General features: G+C 39.2%; 1 protein-coding gene across 1 annotated transcript in view; it reads left to right on the plus strand.

Moving 5' to 3' along the window:
- LOC108785794 (E3 ubiquitin-protein ligase RNF213-like) overlaps window positions 1–25,418 on the plus strand; it is a 162,824-nt gene that overhangs the window by 70,848 nt on the left and 66,558 nt on the right. The window contains exons 24-35 of the mRNA XM_018554943.1: window positions 2,581–2,774; window positions 7,978–8,133; window positions 9,222–12,764; window positions 15,155–15,291; window positions 16,336–16,431; window positions 17,111–17,229; window positions 18,379–18,486; window positions 18,832–19,061; window positions 19,537–19,678; window positions 21,951–22,086; window positions 22,936–23,118; window positions 23,939–24,078. Of these exons, the coding sequence (XP_018410445.1) occupies window positions 2,581–2,774; window positions 7,978–8,133; window positions 9,222–12,764; window positions 15,155–15,291; window positions 16,336–16,431; window positions 17,111–17,229; window positions 18,379–18,486; window positions 18,832–19,061; window positions 19,537–19,678; window positions 21,951–22,086; window positions 22,936–23,118; window positions 23,939–24,078 (5,184 nt within the window). The remainder of the gene's footprint in view (window positions 1–2,580; window positions 2,775–7,977; window positions 8,134–9,221; window positions 12,765–15,154; window positions 15,292–16,335; window positions 16,432–17,110; window positions 17,230–18,378; window positions 18,487–18,831; window positions 19,062–19,536; window positions 19,679–21,950; window positions 22,087–22,935; window positions 23,119–23,938; window positions 24,079–25,418) is intronic.

The following is a 25,418-nucleotide window of genomic DNA, read 5'->3' on the forward strand; positions in this document are numbered from 1 at the left end:
ATTGAATACAGGAAAGGAAAGAGGGCTGGTAGGACAAAAACCCTTAACTTCAGAAGGGCCAACTTTGATAAACTGCGCCACCTAGTGGGGGACATCAAATGGGAACATTTATTTCATAAACTGAACTCGGACCAAAAGTGGGAATGTTTTAAAAACACATTACATATTGCCATTGCCAAATGTATACCGTTGGGTAATAAAAGTAAAAGATCACAAACAAAACCTGTATGGCTGAATAAAAATGTAAAGCATCACATAAAGGAAAAGCGAATGGCTTTCATAAAATATAAGATAGAGGGGACGGCATTGGCGTTCCATAACTACAAAGAAAGCAATAAAAAATGCAAACTAGCAATACGGGCGGCTAAAATAGAGTGCGAAAGACATATTGCCATAGATAGTTAAAAAAAAATAAAAAAATTTTTACCAATATATAAACAGTAAAAAGGTGAGAAAGGAAAAGATAGGCCCAATAAAGGATGAAAGAGGGAAGTTAGTCACAAATGACAAGGAGAGGGCCGAAGTACTGAACTCTTTTTTCTCCTCAGTATACACTCAGGAGGGAAACGGGTTTGACGCCTACGATAAAACACTTAGTTCATCACAGAATATAGCCAAGTGGCTGAAAGAACCCGGGATACAACAAAGGCTTAGTCTACTTAATGTGAATAAAGCAGTGGGACCGGATAATCTGCACCCCAAGATACTTAGGGAACTAAGCGCGGTTATAACAAGACCATTATTCATCATTTTTAAGGACTCACTAATGACGGGTAGAGTTCCTAGGGACTGGCGGAGGGCAACGGTAGTTCCAATTTTCAAACGGGGCAAGATGCCAACCTGGGAATTACAGACCAGTTAGTCTTACATCGGTAGTTTGTAAACTGTTAGAGGGAATGATTAAGGACTATTTAGTAGAATTTGTTCAGGATAATGGTATAGTTAGCGATAATCAGCATGGGTTTAGGAAAGACCGTTCCTGTCAGACAAATCTACTGACTTTTTACGAGGGGGTAAGTAGAGATCTGGATGGAGGGAGGTCTGTGGATGTGGTATATCTGGATTTCGCTAAGGCTTTTGATACGGTACCTCATAAATGCTTACTATACAAGCTGCGGTCTATGGGCATAGATGGAAGGGTGTGTACGTGGATAGAGAACTGGCTAAAGGAACCGGTACAGAGAGTATCAATAAATGGCGCCCTTTCAGACGGGGCTAGTGTCATTAGCTGTGTGCCTCAGGGTTCTGTGCTGGGACCCATGCTATTCAACCTGTTTATTAACGACATCGGGGACGGAGTACACAGCGATATTTCAGTGTTTGCTGACGATACCAAAATTGGGAGGGTAATAGAAACGGACCAAGATAGAGTAACATTGCAGGAGGACCTAGATAAAATAGGGGAGTGGGCAACTATGTGGCAGATGAGGTTTGTATGAGGTTTGTATGAGGTATGTCGATAAATGCAAAGTTATGCACTTTGGGATAAATAATAAGCAAATGGGTTATACAATAATGGGTATGCCGCTAGGGAAGTCAGAAATGGAGAAAGATATGGGGGTCATTGTAGACCATAAACTCAATAATAGATTACAGTGCCAGGTTGCGGTAAGCAAGGCTAGTAGAATCCTGTCCTGCATCAAGAAGGGAATGTTTTGCAGGGACAAGTCTATAATTTTGCCACTGTACACATCACTGGTTCGGCCCCACCTGGAGTATGCGGTGCAGTTTTGGGCACCGGTGCACAGAAAGGATGTCCTTGAGCTGGAGGGAGTCCAGCGGAGGGCAACCAAACTCATCAAAGGGATGGAGGACAAGAGCTATGAGACACGGCTACTAAATGTAAATATGTTCACGCTGGAAGTAAGGAGATTAAGGGGGGACATGATTTTCATGTACAAAATGTTCCATAGTCATAGCGACATTAGCAAAAACTCTTCAAGATAAATTCCGTAACAAAGACTAGAGGACACCACCTGAAACTGGTAGAAAAAAAATTCAAACACAAGGGGCGAAGGGGGTTCTTCTCAGTTTGCGCGGTTAGGGTCTGGAACTCACTGCCACAAGCAGTGATTTCAGCTTATAGTCTAGAATCATTCAAGAAGCTTTTGGACGATTTCCTGAGAAACGGTAATATACAGGGGTACAGGTACTCCTAATAACGAGATGACACAGGGACCCATACACACACACACACAATAGGTTGGACTTGATGGACATATGTCTTTATTCAACCTCAAATACTATGTAACTATGTATATGCTTTGTGAATTCTCATTACAGGACTGTGGCAGTGTAAATAATGCTTTGCTTTAATTTAGCCTGTCTACAGTCTTTACTGTACAATAAAGAGTGCAAACATTACTACAGGCCAAGAGTAAGTCCACATTCACACTTATGCAAGTTCACGTGCTTTGGCTTTTTTGCTATGGGGCCTGTTCACAGCTATGTGTTGGGCTGCAATGTGACTATGAAAAAGGTGCACCATTTAGTGATAAGTTTTGCAGTTTTAATATTTTTTCTTTAATGTATTGTACTTGGTTACCGGTATAACACTATTAAATGTTTCTTTTACCCCAGGAAAATCTCTGTATGTGAAAAGGCTTTACCAAAGACTTGGGTCAAAATTTTCAAGTAATAAGCCACTTCTCAAAATAATTCGACTCATTAAGCCAGAGGTGGATGAGAACAAAGTATTGGAAACCTTACTTCCTTTTCTAAATGGGAAATCGAAGAGCTGTCCTATAATATTCCATATCGACATTACATCTTCTGTAAGTAAAATAATATCTGAGCAATGTACAAATTGTTGTATCATAAATGCTAATAAATTCAATATTGCTGGGGCCAGAAAAAATAAACTGCTTTCCTTTGAGACCTGCATTTACACATAGGTGTTTTCTGGCATCAGGCCCGGTGCTACCACAAGGCAAGGCAAGCGGCCGTCTGAGGGCGCTGCAGGGTGAGGGTGGAAAAAACATGGCATTTTGACAAGTACTTGCCCCAATGCTTGCGCTATGTTTTTTTTTCACTTACCTTCGGAGAGCAGCGGTGAGTCAGCGCTGGTCCGGTGGGAGGAGCTCCAGGTGGGGTCCTAATTTAGCTGGCCAACGACTGCCAGAGGATCCCAATACGCGCAGCACCTCTGGCAGTCGCCGGCCAGCTAAATTAGGACCCCACCTGGAGCTCCTCCCACCGGACCAGCGCTGACTCGCCGCTGCTCTCCCGCACCGAAGGTAAGTGAAAAAAAAAAACATGCTGATAAGGAGCAGGCAACTTTGCCTGTGTAGGCAAAAATCCTAGCACCGACCCTTTCTGGCGTAAACACGCAATTCATAAAAAGCAACACATTCCTATGGCGATTGTTCACACCTGTGCGGTCCTACATGTGTGCAAAAACACCCAACACGGTGTACATGCACAATTTTTTGGACAGATTTCAGCACGTTCTATCCACAACTGACTGTGGTGCAAAGGCGCATTGTTGTGTCTATTAAAAATTTAGTGTTTAAATGCGCACACAAAAATCTGTTTTTTTGTGTGCATAAAACATGCAAAAATTCCAAACTCCTTGGTGTGAATGAAGACTTAGAGCACCACTAGTAGCTCTCTTGGCTTCACAGTTTAAAGAAAGCCATTCATGCCTGGTCCTAGGCAAGAATCATTATGTTCAGTTATACATTATACTATATTTTTCAGCCTTATTCAGCTTTATTCACTTTGTCTTTGTCTAACTTTTCAGCTTGAAACAAAAAGTGAAGTTGGTCAGCTAAAATTTGACAGTTGCCTTCCTGTTCTCAGTGTGACTTCACCCTGCACACTCAGAAGCTGGGAGACAGTATATGAGAATATACCGTAGCAACAACTGCCTATATGGTGGTAAAATCTACAACTATACACTATATATTAGAAAGGCTAGGCACAAGAATGTTTGTATGGTTATGACTGTATTAAGCAACTTTCCAGAGTACTGTTTCTAAAAGGGTAATTAACTAAAGGCTCCTGTATGACAATCTAAACAAGTACCAAATACACTTACTATGTCATGCGCAAGCCTAATAAAGTAAACAAAAACTTATTTTACCTTTTCTAACTGAGCCAAATCCTCCTTCACTTATTTCTCACATGCTCTCTCTCCCAGACATTGCAATTAGTAGAGGGTGTCAATCCAGAAAGCAGCGGGTAGGACTTTGTGTGGCCAGGTGCTACAGACTTGTAAAACAGCAATGGCAATGCTAATAGCGAAGCCCCTGGCAAAAAAATGTCATGCCACTGTAGTACAATAACGTACAACCTACATGACAAAACTGTTCTTAATTTAGTTGTAGTACAGTATTGTTGTCAAACCATCATAAGAAGCTGTGTTAGGTTGCTTCTTTGACTTCTCTGGCAGGATCAACAAGTATTTATAGGTCTTTGAAGGGGGACTAAGAAAACTAAGCGCTGATGTATACACGAATACACACACATAGGTTGAACTGGATGGACCTATGTCTTTATTCAACTTTACCCACTATGTAAATATATAGAGTTAAGTTTTCCACTACATATTTTTTTTTCATTTGTGGCCACAGTTATACTTATTGACAGTCAAAGTGATGATGGAAATTAATGATTTTTTATTGTCTATTGAGGGACACAGGAATTCAGAAACTGTTGGGTTATGCTGTCACCTACTAGAGGATTGGATTGGACACTGGCAAATATAAAAATTGCAACCATCCAACTAAAATATTTTTCCTACTCTCAGCATGCCTCAGTTTGTTGCTAGTGTTCTAGGATGGGCGTATTTTCTTCAGCTGTTCCGTTTTGCTAACTTTTTGTTAAAAATATTTTCTTGTTCAGTGAGAGACACAGGAAATCATTAACTGTTGGGTTATAGTGCTGCCCAGAGGAGGACTGGCCACTTGCAAACAAAAAAATTGCAGTCCAGCCTATGATAGCCCCTCCTACAACCAGCATGTTTTAATTTTTTTTTTTTACTAGTGCTAGAGGATGGATATTGTGTTTGAAGGGATTCACACAAAAAAGAAACATCATGAAAAACAACAATTAAGATTTCCAAAAAATGCATCAAACAGATGTAAACATGCTCCCCACAGGAGCTAAAAAAGGGGGTTAAAGACATTGCAACTATTGAGCAATCCACCGAGACATTCATGAACTTATGAAGGCAAGATGGCGTACACAACTTGGCGAGCAATGGAATCAAATATAGAAAGCAATCCATCTCCGCAAGCAGAATACCAGTAAACTGATGATAGTTGACAGCCTGAAAAATAGTATGAAACAAGGATAGCAGAATCACCATCAGAGCCAATGGGAACCAAAGTGATCAGGTACCATTGCGTCTGCGAGATCTCCTGTCCAACCAGGTGGAGGCCAAAGTTAGGAAGTCAGAGAAGACAGTAGTACCATCTGCAATAACTCAAAGTCTGGCTGGGTAGATCATGGAATATTGTAGTTTCAATTGACCCAGTTTTTTTTCCACTTCTTCTTTCTTTGAAAATCTTCTTTCACACTTCTTTTCTGCACTACTTGCGGGGACCCCACCGTGGAGACGTCCCCCAACTCTCGCAGCTTACAATATACCGACCACCCTAATATTGTTACGTTTCAAGATCTTCAAACTGCAGAGTTAGCATCAGACCGCTATAAAGCAAGCTTGAGATCAATTTGCATGGGAGAGGTAATATCTTCCAAGTCACTCAGAAAAAGGAAATGTCCACTCTCATGCCATGTACTTGGTCTGACAGCAAAGCCAGGGAAGAGTTACACATTTGAACGGCTGAGTACACATCTGCAAGCATGGGTGTGGCGGTCAAGGGGCACTGTTTAGTGCAGTAGTGGAGCATCATCCCGTTCATATTCTTTGGAGCCACAGAGATCGTTCAAGGTGGAGTAGGGAGGTATCGTCCCCGGAGCCTCCCTGGCAAATCTCTCAAGGCGCGCTGCCAGCCCTTTAGTGCATGCTTTTTCTTAGTCATGATGCACCACAATGTCGATCCTAACATAAGAGTGAAGAAGGGGGCAGGGGAGGCAGAAGTGTATTCAGAGGCCGATACAGGTGTGTTTAAAAGAGGATGCCCAGGATAATAGCAGGATTTGGAGGAATTTGCCTAGGAGCTCCTGAATCTGCGTCACACGTGGTAAGCCACGCCCCCTTTTTGTTTTTCACTTGGTGGTCCTAACAAGAACACACACTTCCTGACTTCACTTACTGAACTGTATCTGCGAGGAAGCAGCGTTATCACAGAAAGTGTTAAGACTTCAGAACACCTTCCCCTCTCCTTATCTCTACAGCATAGGGGTAAGGGAAATCCACAGAGAGAACTGGGGACAGTGCTAACTGATAATGATAAAGCACACTCACAAGCTAGCATGTAAAAAAACTTGTCTCACCACTAAGGTTAATAACAGAGGTTTGGATACACGTCTTCTGCAGAAAATGTGAAAGCCCCACAGCCGCGCCAAGGCACCTCTTATAGTGCGGTCCTAACTCTAAACTATCAGAGTCTCCATCTTGGAGCACATGGAGCAGAAGATAAAATTGGGTGCACCTTGCTGTAAAGCTGGTGACGAATTGATGAGTGCAATTGTCATGTGTTTTGCTTTACATACATTGGATTACTAGTGACAGCCATGGCATGCCCCTGTCGGTCGGCACCCATTTTTTTTGGACAGGACGGATGAGTTTGGGCATATGAATATGAACGGTGTCCTTTTCACAAATGTCTTTATTTGAAAAAACTTTTAATACTATAGTTATCAGGCCAAAAACTGAGAAAGTAGAAGTTCATTGTTAGGGTTTACATACACTTTAACGCCTTAGTTGCACAGATTCAAGAAATTTTTTTCGCTTCTGGGGACCGTAGCAATTTTGCCATTTTTGCTATGTGTTTGTTTATCCATCATTTCCATCTTCCTCATTCATTGCACCTACACATATTATATACCGTTTGTTAAAGAACAAAATGGTGTTTAAGTGGATGGGACATATACATATAGAAATTCTTATTTTTTTCAAACAAATGGAAAAAAAACCAAACACATTTTTTCACAGTGTTGGCAATAATAATGTGTACATAATTAGTGTAGCTAACAGAAAGCGATTAACCCTTAAGGACAAAGGCCTTTTTTTCATTCAGTTACCGGATCGTAGAAGCAATCTGGCGGCAGCCGCCCGAATCGCTTCTACTGTAAAGCCGGCCACTGGCTCTACAAAACTGAACAGACTCCCCTCGGCTTTTTCCTGGAGTCTATTTAACCCCTTCAGACTTCAAGATGGGATGGGCCGTGAAGAGATTAATAATATATTCTTATATTTGTCTTGATTTATAACGTATATCATGTGCCTGGGATTTCACTTTATTTTGGGAGTTACATGTCACAATACAAGGAGTGGAATACAATTTTAGTGTGGAACAATTTTAGAATGTGGTATGTGATATGTTTGTCTCCTATCTTTAATAGCCTCTTTGGCGCTATATATTCTTATACATTTTTTATTAAACATTTTTTTAAACTGTTTTTTCTTTTGTAAATTTATAAAACTTTTTATATTTTAAATTTTTTATTTTTTTAAAAAAATAGGGGGCACATTTTTTCATTTCCAGGGGCTTTGATACTTAGTATTTCTAAGCTCTGTGTACCGCATGACGGGATTATCCCATCACTGGTCCTTAACGAACAGAAGGATGGCGACAGGAAAATCCCCCCATTGGTCAGGAAGGGGTTAATATGCATGCACACATGTTTTCGGAGATTGTTCACAATTAACATCAACACAAAACGAAGACCAATATGTACAATTTATTTGGCATAGGACAGAGACCAGTATGTACAATTATTTGACATAATACAGAGAGAAGTATGTATAGTTTATTCAGATCAAGGATATGTTTGTTTAGAATGAAATACGACCTCTGTCAGGCCTGTGGTATTTCATCTTGTGATATATTTGTTTGTTTAATACAGGTGAAAAGTGGCATTTCAGAGTTCCTGTTTAAACTCCTTGTCCTGCAATATCTGATGGATTCTGAGGGAAGAATATGGAAGCGTCTGCCCAGTCACCTGTACATCATTGAGATTTTGGAATCTTCAGACACTTTATTTAGAAAACAATGTAAATCTGTAAGAATTGATTATATTTTTATTTAATATTTATATTAATGACTGTTTCTCTCAACGTCTTAAGGTATAAAAATAGGGAAAACATTCTATTAGATTTGGAAACAGTGGCGCAGGGAAATAACCTCTGTTGGGTTTTTATTGCTGTCTGCGTCCCCATTAGGAAGATTCATTCTCTCTAACTCCAGAATTTTTAGTTGCCAGACGTGGAGATCCTGTCATAAAGTTCTTGCTTTAGGAGCTTCCTGTTAGAGGGCGACAACACTCCTCCTAATTGTGTTTCAGCATTGTTACCCTGTCACATACACTTCTATTAGTGACTATAAGCATCTATGCCAATGCTTGTTGTGCAGAAATTTTCTATCGTTCTCAGAATCAGAAAGACTGTCCAGATCAATGACCTACAACCGCCACTGGAGCGAATCTATGTAGACACAAGAAGTAGCTGCATAGAGGATGGAGAATATCAGCTATATTAAGATTAAAAAAAGGAAATGTGAAATTTGGGATTTTCTAAGAAACAAAATAAAAAAAATCCCGAAAGCTATGGCAATCATTATGATACACAGTGCTTTAGCAAAATAAATATCAACTAGATAGGCTTTATACCTGCTTTAAAGCTAATAAGCAGATACAAATTAATGCAGCCATGTATTCTTTAAAACACAAATGTATTTTAAATAAAACGTATAAATTATGCTTTTCCATAATGGGCAAGCATAAGGAATCAGTATCAGCGGTACTGGGTGAGGCGGACGAGAAAGAATGCATGTCCCCAGGATGGGGAGGGGGGGGAAGGGGGTTTGAGTTTGGGAGGTTAAGGTGACCTTGGAGGGATCAGTGTTAGTGGGCTTGCAAGCAAAATTACTGTGTGACACTATCCTTGAGAGAGGTGGGAGGATGCTGCAGAAGCACGGTAACTGCAATGTGAGTCACACAGAGGACATCAAGGGAGTTGTTTTGAGTTGATTTAAATAATGGGGTTTATGTTAACTTTGAAGAAGCAATTTTCTTTAAATAAAGAAAAAAAACATGCATAGCTAATGTTGTATGATGTCTGACTGAGAATTATTATTTTCTCTTACCTGCAGGTTCCTCGAATTGTGCAACATGGTTTCATTGACTTCTTCCCTAAGATTTACTGCTGCTCTCCAAAAGAGGTTCTCACAAAAACTACACAAACTGATGTAATTGATTGTGGAGATCCAGGAATGGACATTGAGGAATTTCGTAGTGAATGTTTCCAGAGACCGTACCAATACCTGATTCGCTTTGACCAGGGACAAAATCTAGATGCGTTTGTGTACATAGAAGGACACACCGAAGGAGACCCAGCACAATGTCTGCAGATATTTCTTCTTTACTGTGGCATAGTTGACCCTTCATGGTCTGAACTCCGGAACTTTGCATGGTTTCTAAACCTTCAGCTAAGAGACTGTGAAGCTTCAGTGTTCTGTAACCATGAGTTTGTTGGAGATACACTGCAAGGATTCAAAAACTTTGTGGTGAATTTCATGATATTAATGGCAAAAGACTTTGCTACTCCTTCTATGCACATTGCAGATCAAAGCCCAGGAAGATATGAGATTAATCTTGATGGAGTCAAGGACCTGGAACCTTTCTTAATGCGCAAGAGATGGGAGTCTGAGCCACATCCCTATATATTCTTTAATGAAGACCATGCATCCATGACATTTATAGGATTCCACCTGGAACCAAATAATGCGGGTGGGGTGGATGCCATCAATCCTAGAAATAACAGCATAATTCGACAAAATGTTATGTCCTTGCAACTTTATGAAGGCTTGAGGGTTCAGAGAGTGCCATTCAATACTGATTTTGACCAGTTGCCCAGACATGAGAAAATAAGCAGCTTATGTATGGTGCTAGGAATTCAGTGGCCGATGGACCCTGATGAAACATATGAGCTCACCATGGATAACATGCTAAAGATTTTAGCAATTAAGATGAGGTTCCGATGTGGAATACCTGTAGTCATCATGGGAGAAACCGGTTGTGGGAAAACCAGGCTGATTAAATTCTTGTGTCATTTGTGTAAGGGATATGTTGAAACAGAAAACATGAAGCTTGTAAAGGTTCATGGTGGTACCACTTCTGAGACAATCTACCAAAAAATATTGGAAGCCCAAGAAATTGCACAGATTAACAAGCTAGAGGGATGTGAAACTGTATTGTTTTTTGATGAAGCAAACACCACTGAGGCCATTAGCAGCATCAAAGAAGCCCTGTGTGATCACACGGTAGAAGGGGTGCCTTTGCAAGAAGACTGTGGTCTACATATCATTGCTGCTTGCAACCCTTACAGAAAGCACACTGATGACATGATCAAACGTTTAGAATCTGCTGGACTAGGTTATAGAGTGAGAGCAGATGAGACAAAAGAAAGGCTTGGCTCCATTCCACTGAGACAGCTTGTGTATCGGGTGCACGCTTTGCCTCCTAGCATGATTCCACTTGTATGGGATTTTGGGCAACTAAACAATGAAACTGAAAATAAATACATTCAGCAGATTGTGCTGCGCTTATCCAAAGAGATTCAGCTTTCTACTTCTGACATCCAGTTGTTAACAGATGTCCTTTCAGCCTCTCAGTCCTACATGAGAAACAAAAATGATGAGTGCAGCTTCGTAAGCCTTAGGGATGTGGAACGTTGCATAGAGGTCTTCAAATGGTTTTATAGCCGTCATGACAGGCTGAAACATCATCTATCCCTGGCACGGAGAAGAATAAGTACTGACAGTGTGGTAGATAAAGCAGCTTGGTCTCTGGTTCTTGCTGTTGGCGTGTGCTATCATGCATCTTTGGAAACCAAAGATTCTTTCAGGAGGGCTATATGTAAATTATTTCCTCAGCCTTATAGAGACCCCACCATTATTTTACAGGAAATAACTTCCATTCAGGAGCTCTTCTTAGCAGGTGTACAATTAAGGGACACCATTGCAAGAAATCTTGCTTTGAAGGAAAACCTCTTTATGATGGTCATCTGCATCGAGCTAAAAATTCCATTGTTTCTGGTTGGAAAACCTGGAAGTTCAAAGTCTCTTGCAAAGACTATTGTTGCTGATGCTATGCAAGGCCAAACAGCTCATACAGAATTGTATAAGGACCTTAAGCAGATCCACTTGGTGTCTTTTCAGTGTAGTCCTCATTCAACTCCAGAAGGGATTATTGGTACATTTAGGCAGTGTGCCAGATTCCAGGAAGGGAAGAATCTAAACGAATATGTGTCTGTAGTTGTACTTGATGAAATAGGGCTTGCAGAAGACTCCCCTAAAATGCCTTTAAAAACACTTCATCCTTTACTAGAAGATGGATGCATTGATGATGACACCTCACCACACAAAAAAGTTGGATTTATTGGCATCTCTAATTGGGCTTTGGATCCAGCAAAAATGAACCGAGGGATATTTGTATCCCGAGGTGACCCAAACAAAAAAGAGCTTATTGAAAGTGCAAAAGGAATTTGTTCTTCCAATAAATTAATTCTCTGTAAAGTCTCACAATACTTCTCTAACTTCTCAGAGAGGTATCTCAAAGTTTGCAAAACCTTAAAGGAACAGGAAAAGGAATTCTTTGGTCTACGAGATTTCTACAGTCTGATAAAAATGGTGTTTGCTTTTACCAAGCAGTCTCAAACCAGCCTGACCCTGGATGAAATTGCTAGGGCTGTCCTGAGGAATTTCAGCGGGAAAGATGAGGTGAATGCCTTGGAAATTTTCCTAGGAGATGAAAGCAGAAATATAGAATGTAGCAACACAATAGATTTGGTGATGGAGAACATCAGAAGTGACAGTGATGATTGCCGTTACTTGTTAATATTAACCAAAAACTATGCTGGATTACAAATCCTTCAGCAAGCTTTCCTCAAGGAAAACCAACAACCAGAAATCATCTTCGGCTCCAGTTTTCCAAAGGACCAAGAATATACTCAGGTTTGCCGAAATATCAACCGTGTTAAGATTTGCATGGAAACTGGACAGATGGTTATACTGCTTAATCTACAGAACCTGTATGAAAGCCTCTATGATGCATTGAACCAATACTATGTCTATCTAGCTGGCCAAAAATATGTTGACCTGGGCTTAGGCACACATCGTGTCAAGTGCAGAGTCCATCCAAAGTTCCGATTGGTAGTCATTGAAGAAAAAGAAGTCGTGTACAAAGATTTTCCAATTCCTCTCATCAACCGTCTTGAGAAACATTACTTGGATATAAACACATTCCTGAAAAAAGAACACAAGGTTATCGTTTGCGTGTTGGAAGCCTGGGTAGAGGATTTCACTAAAGGCAAACAAGCCTACACCATTGGTAACACCCAGACTTACAGGCCTTCAGATGTTTTTATTGGTTACCATTCAGATACTTGTGCTTCAGTTGTTCTTCAAGTGACAGAGAACATGAAGCAATCACATACTGATACTCAAATCAAAGAAGATGTGAAGAACAAAGCCGTACAGGTCTTGCTAAACTGTGCCACACCTGATTCTGTCATCCGCTTAGGCCGGAAAGAATTGATTGAGGAATACTTCAAGAAGCAGAAACATGGTTCATTATTAGATTTCCTTTACTATCATGTGACAACTGGATTTGATGATCATACCATTTTCACAGAGGTATGGTATTACTTTGCCTAATTTTCTAAACACGGTTACAATCAGTTATTACTATTTTTCCAATAAACTTAAAATTGCTCCACCTGCTTGGTAACCACCTGGGTCTTAAAGTCCCATAAGCATTATTTACAACTAAACCAGCAACATAAACTAATTTCAGATAAACACCATACTTGTGAATAATATCAAAGACCCAATTTCTTCAAGAGTCCTATATATTTAAAAACGTTAGGCAATGTGTGTGCTCACATCCTCCTCCATATGTTAGAACTGTTGATAGCGGCAAACGGAGCAAACATATCATGGCTCTCACAGACTCACAATGTTAAATTAACCCATTGAGATAGAAATGACAAAACTGCAATGTTTTTTTGTCTTTGAATGTGCAGACATAAGGGTCTGTCATCCTTTTTCTTTTATTTAGAGAGTCTCTGACCTGAAATGAGTAAGAAGTAGTGATATCAGGGCTCCATACCTCTATACTTGTCCTGAGCCAGTCAGCAGTGGCAGCTTTTATTCTAACGTATTTTCCTTAAAGCCGAACTACAGGCGGGCATAAAAGGCACACATTAATACACCTCTTTAAACATTAATTCATCATTAAATGTATATTTTAAATGCAAGCATTGTAAGTATCTGAAATTAACTTGGCATCCACCTCTTGTAGTTGTGTGTACAGCAGAGAGAGGGAGTAGCAGCACAATAAACCAGTCAGGTATACTAGAGTGCAGGTAGCATGCTGATTCTTGCCAGTCATAGTGTGGGGGTGGGGAAGGGAACTGTAAGTGAAAGTTAAACAGCAGCATAGAAAGATTTGGTCCCCTCACAGGGCTATGCTGTGTGGCAGAGATATGTAAATCTCAAGACTGGATGGACAGAAATACAATTTTTTGGCAGGTAAAACTACTCCCATGTATGCATTCTATCTTTGTATTTAGCTGATTGCCTGAAGTTTTAAAAGCCAAATGAACATTTAGTTTAAATCAGTTAAATATATTCCGGTCACATCATAACAAAAAATGCCCAAATTTATATAGTTTGTTTACTTTTGAAAAAAGCCTTCCCTTGCCAGTGTGCTGCATAAAAGGACCATTGCTTTCTATGTGGAAGCTGTGCTCCCTCTACAGAGGTCCAACAGGCCCCCTGCTGAGTCAGAGCTAGAGCTCTCTATTCAGCAGGGAGCATGACATTTGCAAGTTGGAAAGCTCTAGCTCTAACTCAGAAGGGATGTGATGTGCCCCTGCAGAGAGACCACTGCTTTCAAATAGAGCAAGGCTCCTTCTCTATAGCTTGCTGACAGGGGGCAGGCATTTCTATTCAGGTTGTGGCTGCTTTAAAAAAAGACAAACTTTAAGCAACTTTTGTGTTGCTGTCTTTGGAATATCTTTAGCAGAATTAATTGAAAGTTTGAGCTTTAATATATAATATATGAAATTAGTGGGAGCCATGCTTTGTCCGACCCCCACGTCTCTGCTAATAGCTGTTCTACGTCTTGTAATATTCCCTTTAAAGTAGTATGAAATAGTAGTAGTAGTAGTAGTAATGAGTTCAGCTCATTTTGTTTTTTTGCATATTATTAGCTTCACAGACAAACACAAAACCATCAGTAGCCTTTTTTTTTAGAGATTTAAACAGGTTTGCTATTATAAACTATAGAAATGTTTACATGTTTGTTAGTTTTTTTGGGGAAAAGTACAGAAGGGTTTGGCTGTTGGATTCCCCATTGTGGACATTGATTCTCACGTTCTGTCCTGGTAACTGTCACCAAGGCAGAAAGTCAGAGCAAATCTGACATTTTACTTGCCATTATAATAACAGAAGAGGGAATATATGCAGTATAACTACGTAATTTGTGGCAAATGTTAAATGGATTTCCGAGCAGAACCATGACAAATGTTTTAATGCAGCTCTGTAATCCTTAATATATAATGTCATTGTTAATGCATCATTAATTTTTTTTTAATTAAATGCAAGCAGTGTAAATACTTGAATTTGACCTGATATCATCCACTTGAAGTCCCTGTACAGCAGGACTGGAGTGTGAAAGGAAGAAGCAGCACAAGGAGTTCATGTGCTGACAACAAGTATGCTATTAGAAGAAAAAAGCCTAGTGATTGAGAAATAAGCTCATCACTGTGCTGCTTCTCCTTTCACTGTCCAGTCACAAGCTGGTGCAGGTCCACGATGACCTGGGCTCAGAGGTATTGGGTCAAATTATCCTGGACATCAGACCACTAGTGGCAAAAAAGTACTACGGGGTAAATCTCTGTGTTGAAGCTGAATATTGCAACAAATGCAGATTTTGTTATTGTATTGTTTTAATGGGCTATGCATTTTTATCTTGTTATGTTTGGCTGGAGATCTGCTTTAATCTTGGTTCTTTTTATTAGATCACAACATTTTCCCGCCTTCTGACATCTGCTGACAGAAAGGTTTTAGAAACTGAGTTACGAAGCCAAGTCAGTAGCATTGAAATTTTGTCCCTGCAGCAGTTTGATACAGAGTTCTCATTCTTGAAAAAGATTCGGTAAGTTTTCACTTGGCAGTGCAGAAGATAATAGAATTATCATCACACCCAGTCTAGACCGTTTGCTGGATGAACCTTGGCGATATTTGTACAGGTTCCTTAAAAACAGTAAATGGCATTGGCTGTCGTTTGTGATCACCATAGAATTTGAATGTAATCGTTTTACAGAAATATTTGGTGAATTTGAATCAGATACAAGTTTATTTATTTTTATTTAAATTTTCTTTAATAAAATTTTAACTAGTAACTATTACAGATGCATATGGACAAATTCAATAAATACAAACTTATTTGACATAAATATGCAAAATATTGCTGTATATTAAGAAACATTTGGAAGTATATCAAGAAGGATAACTAATAAGAAGAGATTAAGAAAAGAAGATATTAAAGTGACACTAAACTCAGGAGTTGAATCTTAAAAATGCATTCAAGTACCTTAACTAGGAACAGACATGTATCTTATTTGTGTATCACTCAGCTGTAGATCCTCCAATCATCTCTGAATTCATGCTTCCTTCTGGAAGCTTGCTCCCGTTATAGACGTCAATCTCATAATATTTTGTATTGAGATTGTAGTCCATCACAGGAGCGAGCTTGGAGCGGTGGCTACTTTACAACACACACAGGGACCATGGGGAACAAAAGTAGCCACCCTCCAGAAGGAAGGACAGTGTCACCACCAATTCAGAGATGATTTGAGGATCTACAGCCGAGTGATACACAAATAAGATACATTTTTGTTAATAGTTAGGGTACTTGAATGCATTTTTAAGATTCAACTCCTGAGTTTAGTGTCACTTTAAGTTGTCATTTAACAACAGTTTTCACATATGATAATATTTAGTACATTGGTAATTCTTATTACATAGGGCTACATAAAATAGTATAAACTAAGTGGAATTTATTGCCAGACACCAAATGTCAATAAAATGAGGATAAAGGATGAACACTAATAGTAATAATAGTAGTAACAGCAATACTGGCACAATTACAAACAAGAATGATAGTTGCACATATCATTTGTTTTTCTTCCTAATGCAGGAGTTTTCTTGAATGCTCATCTGGAAATCTAATATTGATTATACAGACTGATTTTGAAGAAGGATCCCAAGGAGCAAATCTTGTGGCATCAGCAAAGTAAGCATGTTTACTGTACTGACATTTTTACTAAATGAATCTAATATAAAAGTGGTGCAAAAAAAAGAGTGCATGTATTTTCTCATGCCTTGAAGGAACTCAATAGATAATATATAATAGATATGATATGATATATAATATACCTCTACCTACGAGTTATGTCCTTGATCATGGTTTAATGTTAGTAAGTCACATTCAACTGGGTTTCTTTACAATAAAATCTTTTAAAAACCTAAGCATGCTGATACACAAGGTTTTCCCGCTTTGTTAGAGAGAACTGGTTTCAGTGTTACACTAGATCATTGTATATACTGGTATGTCATAACCTATACATAGGGTAAGACATGAAAGGAGGAGAAAGCAGGTCAACCTAGCACATGATTATAAAATCACTTGTTTATTATTCAAACTCACTAAATGCACTCACAGGCAGTAGAACAGTTATAGACCTATCAGAGACCCCGCTGACCAATGCCAGAACAGGAAAAAGTATGGTGGCCAGTGGTAGTGCATGAGAGTGACATCCATGGCTTTCCTTCTAACAGCCCAGGATAGATGGAGCAACCATAGTCAGTACAGCCCCAAAGATGACCACAGCATACTGTCTAGTACATGGGACATTTTTGTTCCATTATATTACCTGTTAAATACTTTTGAAAATCTTTGTTGTTCTTTTTAGGTACGCTGCTGTGAATGAGATACAAAAGGTGAATCTCAAAGAAGCGTCTGTATTTGTCTACTTCATAACCAAACTTCCCAGAATGCAAGGAGGCACTTCTTATGTAGGCTTCCGAGGAGGTAAGTTTGTTTCTACTTCACATCCTATTATGAGCCCATACATCACTTAACCCATGCCATATAACATCTGACTTAAATGCTTAACATCTTACTAAAATAAATGGCATAATTAAACATCACCTTGACCTTTTCTGAATTTGTTAATATTCAGTCCTAACCATTAGCTGTGTCCTCTCTCCTCTAGGATCAGAAAATTCTAAACCCACTATCTAAAAAGGAAATAGTTTGGTTTGTGACTTAAAGACCAAATCCAACACTATTATTTCGTTTGGGTGGATGTGAATCACCTGCTCGCTACTTGGAAACCAGTATCACTAGCCCTACGTTACACTACAGATTATCAGGAGTTAAAATTACACACACAGGCGAATAAGTCAGAAGAGGGTCATACCCCCATTATCTACTCTGCATATATGCTCTGCCTGGAGTTAGCCAAGACAGTCAGAACGTGAGCAGCTAGTGCTGGGCTTTCTCTTTAGGACATCATAAGGAAACCATACAATTTGTATTGAAATAAGCAGAAACTGTGATATAAAACAGGTTATAAACCTGTAAACTTTAAAGTTTATTTCCACTTTTGCAGTCAGATTTGAGAAAACCCCTCTATATGTTCATTATGTGTTCCCATTCATACAGCATACCAAAAAATATATATTTTAAATATTTCTTACCTTTTTAGATATTTTGTTGCAGCAGGCAAAATAGCTGAATCCATTTTTTCTGAGCACCTTTACAGTGATCTGTTCTTATGGGAAGACTCATTATAATAAAATGAGCCAGCACAGTGCAACATAGTTAACAAACCGCTCGCACCTGATACCCTCTCCTTACATTACAAAGAAGTAGAAGCAAGTAGAAATGTTAACCCTTAGAAAATCAAGAAACCCTAACCCAAGTAAAAGCAATTTAAACTGCAAAAAGCATTTTAAAACTATTTTTAGGTGTTATCCCAATTCGGCTGTGGAAAACACTTTAAACAAGAATTATCAAAAACATTGTACTGTGCCTAAAATTCAGACTGCCTGGTAATGAGGACTTTTGTGAGGCAAACATCTTAGACAGGATTTCCAGTGAGATATGAAATTCCAAAGGGCAATTCAGTCCATCAACAATCATGATTGACCCTTTAATGATCTTTACTTTTTGCAGGATTGTGGCAGTCCATTCACATAGATGATCTGAGGAAGTCTAAGGATATGGTTGATGATGTAACAGCACTTCAGGATCTCACCATAAGCCGTCTGTTCTATACTGAAGGTAAGCTGGAGTGATGGAAATATAAATGTATTTCAGCAAGATATTCCTGATCCCTTTAAATGATAAGAACTACAAAAAAGTAACCTGGGTAATATCATAATCTCAGGATTTCTTTAATGTCCCTCACATGTGTTCTGCAAGTCCTACACCTCTTAAATAAAAAAAAATGGCACCAACCGATCGAAGACTGGATAAAAAATGGCTGTTGCAAATCTACTTCCTTAGTCACCTCTTTTCTCCCAGCGTGTAATTGGTCATTGGAGAAGGCAACCTTGCCTACGTGGCCAAAACGAAACACAAATTTTCTGTGCTTTCTGTTTTGATTTCTTTGTTTTATTATTACAGAGAAAAAAGAACCAGGAAAGAATGATACTAAGCACAAAACAAACATGGAAACAGAGATGGAGGTAGAAATGATCCATGGAAAAAAAGACGGTGAGATCCACGGCAGGGGTGATGAAGAGGACAAGAACGAAGAGATGGATATAGATATGGAAGACAAAATGGAGACTGAAAATGAAACTTCTGAAGATCAAGAAATGGAAACTGATGATCCACTGCCCAGACCAGAGGATGTAAGAATAGATCCAGGAATGTCTGCATTAAATAGATTACATGAGGATCATGTAGAGATTTTTTTCTTGCTTCCTCCTCGGTCTTACAATTTTGTTCTCTGTCCAAAACTAAAAAAAAAAAGTTTTGTTTTAACATGTGATGGGGGAACTCCAGAAGCAGTAATTCTTACATTATTTTCAGGTTTTTTATGTATTTTTGTGATTGGCTTTTGCATATACCTACATACACGTAGGTTTTCAGTCTAGTGACTGAATGTGAATGTGTTATTGGCACTTCTGCTGAACAGTTGCTGAAATTGAGCCGAGTGAGAGCAGAGACCTTTCTGACCAATTCAATCTTAGTTTATGTTTCCTGTTTTGGGTGTTTCTGTTCACTTTTGCATATTCCTGCATGCTCTATTGAATTTTCCCTTATAAGGAGTGTTTATTCCTGATCACCATGAAGTCATACAAGCTTATTTTCATGTATTTACAGATGTTGGACACCACCATTCTCATCCGAAGCTGTGTTCAGAATGCCATAGGCTTATTAAGGGATGAGGAAAATGTTGAAAGCCGTAGCACCAGAAGGATTGAGATCCTAATAAGCCTCCTTAGCACAGAAGATCAGATAAAGAGTATGTTTATATCATTTGTTATGTTAGAATTTATTTGAGCTTTAGATTTATACAGTATGAATAGATACAACATACCTTTTGGTGTTTAAAATACAGCATTAATAATTGTCAATAATATTATTAATCCAAAATTCCTAATTTTCAGCTTGGTGTATTTGAAAACTGCCTTTACTGGTACCAAATTACAAGTAACAGTCCACTCATTGGATTCTTAGTATAAATTGTAGGGATGTTCAGATACCCGTTCAGATACCAGTACAGATACTTGGCATTTTCACGAGAACTACCAGGGTTGCAGTGGTTGCAGCTGGGATCTGGCTCTGGCACTCCGCCACTGCCCTGAAATCATTAGTCTGTATTATTTTAGAAAAACTGTCACATGACAATAAACAAAAATGTATCAGTACTTGTATCTGTGAGGACTTGGGCAAGTATCAGTACTTGTAATGGTATCGGTGCATCACTGATATATATTTATAAAACAAAATCATACATTAAAATGGGGATGTACAAATCCCAGGAGCTCCGTGTGCTCCTTAGAAAATGACAGCTGCCTCCTAACTTTTGAATTTGTCTCTAGTCTAGCCTTGAAACTGGAAAAGTGTCTGTACTTGTACTTATACCGAGTACGGTACTTGGTATCTGAACATCCCTAATAACTTGAACAGATGGGTGACAGCCATTAATACCACCTTGATTTCTTTCTTTAGAGGGCAATAAATAGAATTGTTTACTGCACTTGCTGTAATTTTGTCTGGAAAGAAAATCTAAGATATTGAACTGCATTCAGTAGAATAAAAGGGTTGGTACCCACAGCAACCAGTCAGATTTCCTTCATAGGCCATTGCTGATATCCCCTCTGAAAATGCGAAACACCTGGCTGTTATATTGACTCTTTTGCTTTAATACATTGAGATACATTGAACCACTGTCCCGGAGTAAGTATGCAGGTTACCCTTCAACTTTCTTTTTTCTGCATACATGTCCTAGATTAGTGTTATAGAGGTATAAGAGCCCAACAACTGGTAATTTCAGAAAGATGGTGGCCCCATATTTTTCTCATGATAGGTTTACTTTAAAGTGCATATCTAGGCATTACCCATATGTACCCCAAAATCTTTCTCTCCATCTCTACATAATGCCCTAGCAGTAATTATTTTTATTTTACCGTGTTCCTGGAGCGAGAACCAACTTTTTTTACTCTCTGTGACATCATCACCAGGCTTGTAAAATTCCCAGAGGAGCAGCTGCTGGGAGGTCAGTTCCTATTAACCACGGCACGCCTCAGAACTACATCTCCCTAGAGACATGGTCTTTAAAGTAAAAACCTGGACCAACAGCTAAATGCACACCTGGTAATGTTAAAGCTGAACTCCAGGTGAACCACTTAATACATAGATAAAATACATACACTGAGTGGCCAGATTATTATAACCACCAGATGTTTGTAGGCAAATTAGCTATAATTAGCTATAATTTTGCGCTGAAGTTGCTAGAGGGCCAGACCATTATAAATAGGGAAGCAGGTTGTTTACCACGACAGTAGAAGTGATTTTTTTCTGAAGATATGGGTAAACAACGCGATTTACCAGCTTTTGAACATGGGATGATTGTTGGCGCTCTCAGCCATGGAGCGAGTATCTGCAAAACAGCAGAATTCGTTAAATGTTCAAGAATAGCTGTTCTTAAAGTGTTTAAAGACTGGACTGTCATCCGAAAATCTGGGTCTGAACGTGCAAATTGTGGCCGTCAGCGACTAGTCAATGTTAGGGCAGAATGGAGAGCGGCAAGACTGGTACAAGACAACAGAAGGGCAACAGTGCAGTGTCAGATTCCTCGCATCACCTTTCAACATCTCGTGGAGTCACGAGGCTGCTCAACAAAGTCATCTCGTGGAGTCATCACGAAGTACTGATGGGGTGGTCATAATAATCTGGCCACTCAATCTATTTATATACTGTATTTTATCCTGACCTACACCTTGTCTTCCACCTGCCTGGGCTGGATAAATTAAACATGGAATGGGATTGCGCAGCTTCTGTTGTCATTAGTCTGCAGCAAGATGGAAGTTATTTTATTCCAGGAACTAGGAAGATAGCAGATGTTAAGTATAAAGCTGCCAGAGGGGACTAACGTTTTGTAGCCTTTGTCTTTATTTCAGTGAAATCACTTCTCTATAATTCTGGCACCTAGACTGACTAGTTTTTGGCACTCTGTATTACTTTATCATCCTCTATATTTATTGACATTTTAATGTGTTTTGTGCCCATAGGCTCTTTCTTAAAAATGCTGAAGAACCGCCTGTTCAAGTTGCTAAAAATACAGGAAGAAAATGTATATAATCCTGAACAATGGGTCATACGGGAGGCTGCAAATCAGGATGCTCTGCAGGAAGCTGGAACTTTCAGGTACCTCAAAATAAAGTTTATCTAAAGCTTTATTTTATAGTTCTGGATAGAGGAGGAAAGAATTAGAACTCATGTCAGGTTTTTATTGCTCTCTATCCCAATTTGGAAGATTTCTCTCTATTTGTCCTGGTGACTATTGTCAATGAGACTGAAAGTGGGTCATAGTCTAACATTTTGAGTTGTCACCAGAACAGAAATAAAAGTGAAAGCTTCCAGTAGAGACACTTATTCTGGTTACAACTGTCTAAGAGAGGATTCCCCTTTCTCTGGAGAGATCACCTATGCGGTTGTGTTCTGACGAAGGAAAATCTCCCCAGTGAGACATAGACAGGAAAAATACGAATTAGGGGTTTTAATCATTAGAACAAGTTAGGGTTGTTTTACTCCTGGAGATTCAAAGCTCTATAAATTACCCTTTTGAAAGGTCTGTCTACCGCATCAGTAACCAGCAATTAGCATAAACAAAAAAGCACAGGGTCGGACTGACTTTATAGTAAAGACAGTCCGACTCTGTGCATTTTTGTTCATGGTGTTTTAATCACTCCCTACTCAATCCCCCCCCAAAAAAATAATAATTTGGTTTTAGATGCAATTTAAACTTCATTCATGTATTAATGTTTGAAGAAGAGTAAACTAGTCCCTCCCTTAGAGCTACCTATTACCTTAGTATTTATGAAACATTATTGCAGCATCATCATAGCTATACTTGTATATCCCAATAGAGCAAAATAAAAAAAACACATTCAGAAAGCTGGTAGCTTTATTTATTGTAAGCTGCTGTATTAAAGAAACCGATATGATTGCTGTAACATTCTTTGTATAATACAATAAAAATATTATGCTGTGCAGGCAAACCCTTTGGAAACGTGTTCAGACCGCTGTCACACCGCTTCTGTCCCAAATCTTGTCTGTTGTTGATCGTAATGCCAACCTGGACCTCCTTGTGGCAAAGCATGTGGAAGACTATGTGAAATGCCTATGGATGTACATTTTTCATGATGAAAATCTTCTGCTTATCTCAAATAGTCACAGGTAAATTTTACTACAACATCTAAATAATTAATGAGCAAAATGATTTTCTTTGTTTTTACTTAAATTTTCCTTCCTCCAGAAAAAATGTGAAAACATTTTCATGTACACCCCCAACCACCTTATACTTACATTTATAGTGCTCCCCTGCCATTCCTTCCTCCGTTGCAGCTAGCATAAAATACTAGGTGTTGGCACTTACATGGGCCAATGTCACATCCTCTGTCATGTGACAGATGCAGAGAGTACTGCAGCATGGGAGGAGGTCACATGCTTTCCCCACACTGAGTATAAAAGGTTATTATGCAGCAGCTGTGACCGATAGAGGAGCTGCATTGGTGCCCTCGGCATGTGAGTAGAACTAGGTCAGGGGGTGCGCTATGAAAAGCATCTGTCACTTTGGCCTGAATGGGCAGGGTGACAGGGTCTCTTTAAAGTGGGTTTGTCACTAAAAAAAACACTCCACATAAATCCTTATAACTTGTGTGCCAAAGTACATTAATATTGGAAACATGCCTTTTTCTGGTTTCAATATGCTGCTTGTATCTCTCTAGTCTAAGATCATAAGAGTTTTGTGGGCATTTCCCATCATTAGAGACTACATAGAAGTAATTGTTTTCACTTTATCTGGAAAATTTGCTGTAAGTTAAGAGAATGAGCAAAGCACAACCAAGAAGCTGAGCCAAAATGAGTAATGAGCCAATATGGCTGTGCTAGGATTTATCCTGTATTAAAAAATCAGTGATGCTTAGACAGTCATTTAAGTTGTGATTACAATACTTGCTAAAAGTTTGCTTGTCTGACTTGGCTGTTTGTGTTCCAGTTCACAGAATAAAACCATTCTGGTGAAGAACTACATGAATATCGCTGTATTTGGGGAAAATTGTTTACCTTTCAGCTGGAGGATTAAAGATTATCTGGAAGATATTTGGACTCAGGCCCAGCACATACATAGTGCAGAAGGTAATATTCAGGCTGTGTATTTCAAATATTAGTCGGTACATTAACCTGCCATGTAACCTTAAAGCTCATTTGAAAATGTTGTCAATAAAACCTAAGAGCAGTAAAAACAGGTTAGCGTTTGCAGTATTACCATTCATTTTGATCGTAAAGCAGCTAGAGCTATAGTAGGAAAGCCTGTCTCTTAGTGTCATGCTACTGAGAAGGACTGCTGCTCTCTGTGTAGAAGCAGCAGTCTCACTGCAGTGTTCGTATGCATTCCTTGCTGAACCAGAACTAGAGCTGATTGGAGAGCTCTGTGACTCAATGGAAGGAGAGTCAGATCACTACAGGACCACTGCTTTCACAGAGCCAGCAGCGGTATTCTGACTCTGATTGTTGTATTAGCGATGTATCCCTTTCTGAGACCTCTATGCCTGGCCTGTATAAGCAGATATAATCACTGGGGACAATCCTTATCAGATAGCTGAACTCACCAAAAACCTTTTCATCCACCGAAGTGCAGCAGCAGATTACAGCAGACAACACGATACATCAGATAAATGAACAGATGGTATTTGAAGGTCAAGGATGATAATGTTTCCAAGCTAGCATATACATGTGATCCTGCTATAGGCAACCATGACACTAAACAACTAGTTCTTGAAGAAGGGGGAAATACATCATAGATGGGAGGGAACACAGAAAGACATGGTGCAATAACCAAAACTCCCACAAGATGGTATTATAATAACCAGCTACTAATGCCAATGAGCTAATGGCTAAGGAAAATGAACTACATAAAATTCTCACTTCACATTAATATGAATATTATCCGTGGCTATGCATTGTGTCATATTATTACAACTGTGTAACAGCACAAGCGGGACAGTCTTTTCTACTAGATGTAGCTGCTTTAATTACAAAACAAATGGTAAGACTGTGATGACTAACTAGACTTTAAAGGTTAGGCGCACTATGCTAACCTAAATCCAATTAACCAGTTGCATACTTCGTGTCTGCAGTTTCAGATGATTGTTTATATCTTGCTGCTGATCTCCCTTTCACCAGCCAGCCTACTTGAACGAACATGCTTCGGCTCAGCAAAGCCGAAAAAATATTTTTTCCCGTGAAAGTGGACCGAATCCTGGAAATTGTGTCAAAAAATAGACCCCTTCGGTCTGGTAGGAATGTTAGGGAGGACCCTGGTGTCCCCCAAAAAAAAGGCTTGGGGTTCCCCTACAAATTCATATCAGACTCATTCACAAAAAAGTAAATAAACACACCACACCTTGAAAAAGTCAAACAACAAAAAACAAAAGCCAGTTTTTGACAATTCCTTTATTATGAACCCCCCCCCCCCC

Source organism: Nanorana parkeri, unplaced genomic scaffold (assembly GCF_000935625.1).
Source record: "Nanorana parkeri isolate BGI_ZX_2015 unplaced genomic scaffold, ASM93562v1 scaffold179, whole genome shotgun sequence".
NCBI lineage: Eukaryota > Metazoa > Chordata > Amphibia > Anura > Dicroglossidae > Nanorana > Nanorana parkeri.